Source organism: Cherax quadricarinatus, chromosome 4 (genome assembly GCF_038502225.1).
Source record: "Cherax quadricarinatus isolate ZL_2023a chromosome 4, ASM3850222v1, whole genome shotgun sequence".
Classification (NCBI taxonomy): domain Eukaryota; kingdom Metazoa; phylum Arthropoda; class Malacostraca; order Decapoda; family Parastacidae; genus Cherax; species Cherax quadricarinatus.
The window spans coordinates 18,751,532-18,758,982 of record NC_091295.1 but is presented as its reverse complement, the minus strand read 5'-3'; the positions used below and the strand labels follow the sequence as shown (position 1 = coordinate 18,758,982).

The following is a 7,451-nucleotide window of genomic DNA, read 5'->3' as shown; positions in this document are numbered from 1 at the left end:
GACCCATGGGGAGATGTTATCCGTCCCCATTGCCTTTGAGGTATCTAGCTCACTCAGAAGCCTCTTCACTTCTTCCTCGGTTGTGTGTACTGTGTCCAGCACTTGATGGTGTGCCCCACCTCTCCGTCTTTCTGGAGCCTCCTTCTGTCTCCTCTGTGAACACTTTTTTGAATCTCTTGTTGAGTTCCTCACATACTTCACGGTCATTTCTTGTTGTCTCTCCTCCTTCTTTCCTTAGCCTGATTACCTGGTCCTTGACTGTTGTTTTCCTCCTGATGTGGCTCTATAACAGCTTCGGGTCAGATTTGGCTTTTTGCTGCTATGTCGTTTTCACATTGTCGTTGGGCCTCCCTTCTTATCTGTGCATATTCATTTCTGTCTCTACGACTGCTCTCCTTATTCTCATATTCTCTTCCTGGGTCCTTCGCCTTCTATATTTCTTCCATTCCCTAGCACACTTGGCTTTTGCCTCCCTGCACCTTTGGGTGAACCATTGGCTCATCCTGGCTTTTTCATTATTCCTCTTACCCTTGGGTACAAACCTCTCCTCAGCCTCCTTGCACATTGTTGATACATATTCCATCATCTCATTAACTGACTTCCCTGCTAGTTCTCTGTCCCACTGAACCCCGTTCAGGAAGTTCCTCATTCCCGTGTAGTCCCTTTTCTTGTAGTTTGGCTTCATTCGCCCTGGCTGTCCTGCTCCCCCCTCCATTTGTAGCTCTACTGTGTATTCGAAGCTTAAAAACCACATGGTCGCTGGCCCCAAGGGGTCTTTCATATATGATGTCCTCAATATCTGCACTGCTCAAGGTGAATACTAGGTCCAGTCTTGCTGGTTCATCCTCTCTTCTCTCTCTCTTGTAGTGTCCCTTACGTGTTGGTACATGAAGTTTTCCAGTACCATCTCCATCATCTTAGCCCTCCATGTATCTTGGCCCCCATGTGGCTCCAAGTCCTCCCAGTCGATTTCCTTGTGGTTAAAGTCACCCATGATCAGGAGCTTTGCCCTGCATGCATGAGCTCTTTTGGCCACTGCAGCCAGTGTGTCAACCATCGCTCTATTGCTCTCATCATACTCTTGCCTTGGCCCCCTGCTGTTCTGTAGTGGGTTATACATCACTGCTATTACCACTTTGGGATCTGCAGAGTGAAGTGTTCCCACTATGTAATCACTTGCTTCTCAGCTGTCTCCTCTCTCCAGCTCATCAAAATTCCATCGGTTTTTGATCAGCAGTGCCACTCCTCCACCCCCCTGTTTCCTCTGTCTTTCCTCAGGATCTGGTATCCCATTGGAAAAATGGCATCTGTTATCATACCTGTAAGCTTGGTTTCTCTGAGAGCTATGATGTCCAGTGATGCCTCTTTGACTCTTTCGTGTGTGTGCGTCTCTGTACTCACCTAATTGTACTCACCTAATTGTGGTTGCAGGGGTCGAGACTCAGCTCCTGGCCCCGCCTCTTCACTGATCGCTACTGGATCCTCTCTCTCTCTGCTTCCTGAGCTTTGTCATACCTCTTCTTAAAACTATGTATGGTTCCTGCCTCCACTACTTCACTTGCTAGGCTATTCCACTTGCTGACAACTCTATGACTGAAGAAATACTTCCTAACGTCCCTGTGACTCGTCTGAGTCTTCAGCTTCCAGTTGTGACCCCTTGTCCCTGTGTCCCCTCTCTGGAACATCCTATCTCTGTCCACCTTATCTATTCCCCGCAGTATCTTGTATGTCGTTATCATGTCTCCCCTGACCCTTCTGTCCTCCAGTGTCGTCAGTCCGATTTCCCTTAACCTTTCCTCGTACGACATTCCCTTGAGCTCTGGGACTAGCCTTGTTGCAAACCTTTGTACTTTCTCTAACTTCTTGACGTGCTTGACCAGGTGTGGGTTCCAGACTGGTGCTGCATACTCCAGTATGGGCCTAACATACACAGTGTACAGTGTCTTGAACGATTCCTTATTGAGGTATCGGAACGCTATTCTCAGGTTTGCCAGGCGCCCGTATGCTGCAGCGGTTATTTGGTTGATGTGTGCCTCCGGTGATGTACTCGGTGTTATGGTCACCCCAAGGTCTTTCTCCCTGAGTGAGGTCTGTAGTCTTTGTCCACCTAGCCTATATTCTGTCTGCGGTCTTCTTTGCCCCTCCCCAATCTTCATGACTTTGCATTTGGCTGGATTGAATTCGAGGAGCCAGTTACTGGACCACATGTCCAGCCTCTCCAGGTCTCTTTGCAGTCCTGCCTCATCCTCGTCCGATTTAATTCTTCTCATCAACTTCACGTCATCTGCGAACAGGGACACTTCAGAGTCTATTCCTTCCATCATGTCGTTCACATATATCAAAAATAGCACTGGTCCTAGAACTGACCCCTGTGGGACCCCGCTCGTAACAGGCGCCCACTGTGATACCTCTTCACGTACCATGACTCGTTGCTGCCTCCCTGTCAGGTATTCCCTTATCCATTGCAGTGCCCTTCCTTTTATGTGTGCCTGATCCTCCAGCTTCTGCACTAATCTCTTGTGGGGAACTGTGTCAAAGGCCTTCCTGCAGTCTAGGAAAACGCAATCTACCCAACCCTCTCTCTCGTGTCTTACTTCTGTTACCTTGTCATAAAACTCCAGGAGGTTTGTGATACAAGATTTGCCTTCCATGAACCCATGCTGGTTTTCATTTATAATCTTGTTCCTTTCCAGGTGTTCGACCACTCTCCTCCTGATAATCTTCTCCATGACTTTGCACACAATACATGTCAGAGACACAGGTCTGTAGTTTAGTGCCTCGTTTCTGTTTCCTTTCTTAAATATGGGGACTACATTAGCTGTCTTCCATTTCTCAGGTAGTTGCCCAGTTTCAAGGGATGTGTTGAAGATTGTGGTTAGAGGCACACACAGCATCTCTGCTCCTTCTCTAAGGACCCATGGGGAGATGTTGTCCGGTCCCATCGCCTTTGAGGTGTCAAGGTCACTTAAGAGCTTCTTCACCTCCTCCTCAGTTGTTCGTATGTCATCCAACACTTGTTGGTATATTCCCTCTTGATGTTCCCTTCTGTGCTGTCTTCCCACAGCCCTTCCTGTCTCTACTGTAAAAACTTCCTTAAATCTCCTGTTCAGCTCCTCACATACCTCCTGATCATTTCTTGTGAGTTCTCCACCTTCTGTCCTTAATCTGATCACCTGGTCTTTGACTGTTGTCTTCCTCCTGATGTGGCTATACAACAGTTTCGGGTCAGTCTTGATTCTCGATGCTATGTCATTTTCATACTGTCGCTGGGCCTCCCTCCTTACCTGTGCGTACTCATTCCTGGCTCTGCGACTGATCTCCCTATTTTCGTGTGTTCTCTGCCTTCTGTACTTTTTCCATTCTCTATTGCACTTTGTTTTTGCCTTCTTACACCGTCGGGTAAACCAGGGGCTTGTTCTGGTCTTCCCGTTGTTACTGTTGCCCTTGGGAATGAACCTTTCCACTGCCTCCTTGCATTTTGTTGCTACATATTCCATCATTTCATTTACTGGCTTTCCTGCCAGTTCTCTGTCCCACTGGACCTCCCGCATGAAGTTCTTCAACCCTATGTAGTCCCCTCTTTTATAGTCAGGCTTTTCCCATTCTACTCCTGTTATTCTCTCCACTTGCAGCTCTACTATGTATTCAAAGCACAGAACCACGTGGTCGCTAGCTCCTAGGGGACTCTCATACTTGATATCCTCAATGTCTGAGCTGCCCAGGGTGAACACAAGGTCCAATCTTGCTGGTTCATCCTCCCCTCTCACTCTGGTAGTGTCCTTAACATGTTGGTGCATGAGGTTTTCCAGCACCACGTCCAACATCCTGGCTCTCCATGTTTCGGGACCCCCATGTGGCTCCAGGTTTTCCCAGTCAATCTCCCTGTGGTTGAAATCCCCCATAACCAGCAACTTTGCTCTGCTGGAGTGAGCTCTTCTTGCCACCTCAGCAAGTGTGTCCACCATTGCTCTGTTGCTCTCTTCATATTCCTCTCTTGGCCTCCTGCAGTTCTGTGGTGGATTATACATCACTGCAATGACCACTTTGTGTTCCCCAGACTGAAGTGTACCTGCTATGTAGTCTCTTTGTGTGTGTGTGTGTGTGTACTCACCTACTTATGGTTGAAGGTATTGATTCACAGTTCCTGGCCACAGCTCATCACTGGTCGCTAATAGGTTCACTCTCTCCCTTCTCCGTGAGCTTTATCGTAACTTTTCTTAAAGCTGCATATGGCTTCTACCTCCACTACATTACTCTCCAGATAAGAACCCTTCCGATACAGACTATTCCAGTTCCTGACATCTCTGTGACTAAAGAAATAATTCCTAACATCCTTGTGACTCATCTAAGTTTTCAACTTCCAGTTGTGTCCCCTTGTTGCTGTGTCTCATCTCTGAAACATTCTGTCCCTATCCACTTTGTCAATTCCTCTAGGTATTTTGTATGTCGTTATCATGTCCCCTCTATCCCTCCTGTATTGCAGTGTCGTCAGTTTGATTTCCTTTAACCTCTTTTCGCAGGGCATGTCCCTTAGCTCCGGGACTAGTTACAAACCTTTGCACTTTTTCTAATTTCTTCACATGTTAGAATAAGTGTGAGTTCCAAACCGGTTCTGCATACTCCAATATGGGCCTGACGTACACAGTGTACGGTGTCTTGAATGACTCCTTACTTAGATGTCGAAACGCCATTCTTAGGTTTGCCAGGCGCCTATATGCTGCAACAGTTATTTGGTTAATGTGCGCCTCAGGAGATGTGCTTGGTATTTTATTCACCCCCAAGTTTCTTTTCCTTTACTGAGTTTTGCAGCTTTTCACCTCGTAGACTGTACTCCGTCTGCAGTTTTCTTTGTCAACATCAAACTTCATGACTGCACTTGCTGGGGTTAAACTCCAGGAGCCATTTGTTGGACTAAGCTTGTAGCTCATTCAGATCTCCTTGCAGGCTTACCTGATCCTCGTCCACTTCTATTCTTTTCATTAGCTTTAAATCGTCTGCAATCAGGGATACCTCTGAATCTCCATTCTGTCATGCCATTCACATATACTAGAAACAGCACCGGACCCAGGACTGATCCTTGTGAAACCCCACACGACACATGCACTCTGACACCTCGTCACCTACTAGTACACATTGCTTCCTTCCTGTCAGGTATTCCCTGATCCATTGCAGTACTTTCTCTGCTCTGCATGCCTGTTCCTCTAGCTTGTCAACCAGTCTCTTGTGTGGTACTGTATCGAAAGCCTTCTTACAGTCCATGAAGATGCAGTCTACCTATCCCTCTCTCTCCCTCCTGTCTTACTTCTTTTAGCTTATCATAGAACTCCAGTTGGTCTGTGATGTAGCATTTTCCTTCCATGATGCCCTGCTGGCTGCCATGTATGAGCCCATTCCTTTCTAGGTGCTCCACCACTCTTCTCCTGATAAGCTTTCCGTGTGTGTGTACGTGTGTGTGTGTGTGTGTGTGTGTGTGTGTGTGTGTGTGTGTGTGTGTGTGTGTGTGTGTGTGTGTGTGTGTGTGTGTGTGTGTGTGTGTGTGTGTGTGCGTGTGTGTGTGTGTGTGCGTGCAACACACTGGCTATTTCTCACCCAGGTAGGGTCTCAATAGAGAGAGAAAGCACTTTCAGCATCATTTATACAATCATTTTCTTGCTAGAAGCAAGTTGATATCAGAATTCAGATGGTCCCCCGAACTGCAACATTCCCACCCATCCTTTAGTGCAGACATCGTACTTCCCACCTCCAGGATTTAAGCCTAGCTAACCTGTTTTCCCGAACCCTTCATAAATACCTTGCTCACATTCCAATAGCCCATCAGATTATGAAATCCTCTTGCCTCCATTCCTTTCTGATTCTTTCATACATGCCTGTTAAATGCCCAAGCCACCAGTACTCAAAACCTCCTTTACCTCTTCCCTCTAACCTTCCTTGGAGGTTCTCTACCTCTTCTTTCCTTCACTCCCGATGTCTACTCCCTCTTAGTCATACTATTTTGCACCTCTCTAAATGTCCGAAGCACCTCGACAACCCTTATTCGACCTTCTCAATAATACTTCTCTTAACCTCACACCTTTTGATTTCCAAGCTCCTGATTCTCTGCATAATATTCACACAACACATTGTCCTCAAATACGACATCTATACTGTCTCCAATCTCATTTTTTTGTAACGTTCAGAACCCATGCATCACATCCATGTAAGTGTTGGTAACACTATACTCTGAAACATTTCCTCCTTTTGCTTCCATGTACACCGTTCTTTGTCTCCACACAGACCTCAGTGAACCAGCCACCTTTTTACCCTCGTGAATTTTATGGTTCATTTCATCTTCCAAAGACCCAACCACTGACATAACTTTTCCTAAACATCTAAACAAATTTACTTCTTCTATATTCCCTCTCTCTCTCTCATCTGATATCCAACTTTTCAGTGTCTAGATTTTGTTACTCTTATCAGATTCCTCGGCTATCCTTGGCAACTTCTCTTCAGAATCTCTCAACAGAAAAGTGTCATTAGAAAAAAAGCAACTGAACAACTCCCATTTTGTATCAAATTCATTATATTCGAATCCCACTCCTCTCCCAATACAATTATTGCGTTATGTTTGACGTTCGTATTATCTGCCACACAGCTCGTGGAAAGATTTGGAGGAAGATTCGAGGCGGGAGTTGACAGGAAGTAAGTCGGAGGCAGAATATGAAGAGGAAGTTTATCCACAGAGTGGAGGCTCGAGGCAGGTGGTAAATAACAGAGATGGTAAAAAATTTACCATCTGGTCCACCTACGTCAGTACCCTCACCCTCACCTCCACCTCCTACCTCGCCGGCACCACCGTCTCAGTCACAGCTCTCTGCATTGCACCAGGACTCACAAACGGATGCTTCGGGAAGTAGCGAGCAACTGTCTGAGCCTGCTGCTGCTGCTACAACTGTTGCTGCAGCTACAACTGCTACAACTGCTGCTGCTGCTGCTGCTGCTGCTGCTGCTGCTGCTGCTGCTGCTGCTGCTGCTGCTGCTGCTGCTGCTGCTGCTGCTGCTGCTGCTGCTGCTGCTGCTGCTGCTGCTGCTGCTGCTGGAGGCCTGACGACAATAATCATGGAACAGCATCATCTACTGTATTTATCTTATTTAACATAGTTATGTATTGTGGACTCCCTTCCTCATGTTTATAATTAATTTAAGTAATAAATGAACACCTTTTTCCACGGGGTTTTATTGATCAACTTGCAGAAGACAGTTGTGAATTTACCAGAATTTGTTAAGTTTCCCATGAGGGTGAAATGTTACGTGATATTTAGCAGGCTCTTAACTGCACATGTAGGTCTTCTCAGCAGGTTAAAAAGGAACGTTATCTGAAGGCATCATAACACTAATAATAATGGTAGAATTTCCGACAGAATATTTGGTAAATGGACACAGACGCAATTAATGTGAGATTTTATTGTGAAAGT

General features: G+C 46.2%; 1 protein-coding gene across 1 annotated transcript in view; it reads left to right on the top strand.

Moving 5' to 3' along the window:
• LOC138854072 (uncharacterized) overlaps positions 1-7,030 on the top strand; it is a 26,980-nt gene extending 19,950 nt beyond the window's left edge. The window contains exon 2 of the mRNA XM_070094912.1: positions 6,632-7,030. Within this exon, the coding sequence (XP_069951013.1) occupies positions 6,632-6,893 (262 nt within the window). The 3' untranslated portion in view covers positions 6,894-7,030. The remainder of the gene's footprint in view (positions 1-6,631) is intronic.
• The last annotated feature ends 421 nt before the right edge of the window (positions 7,031-7,451 follow it).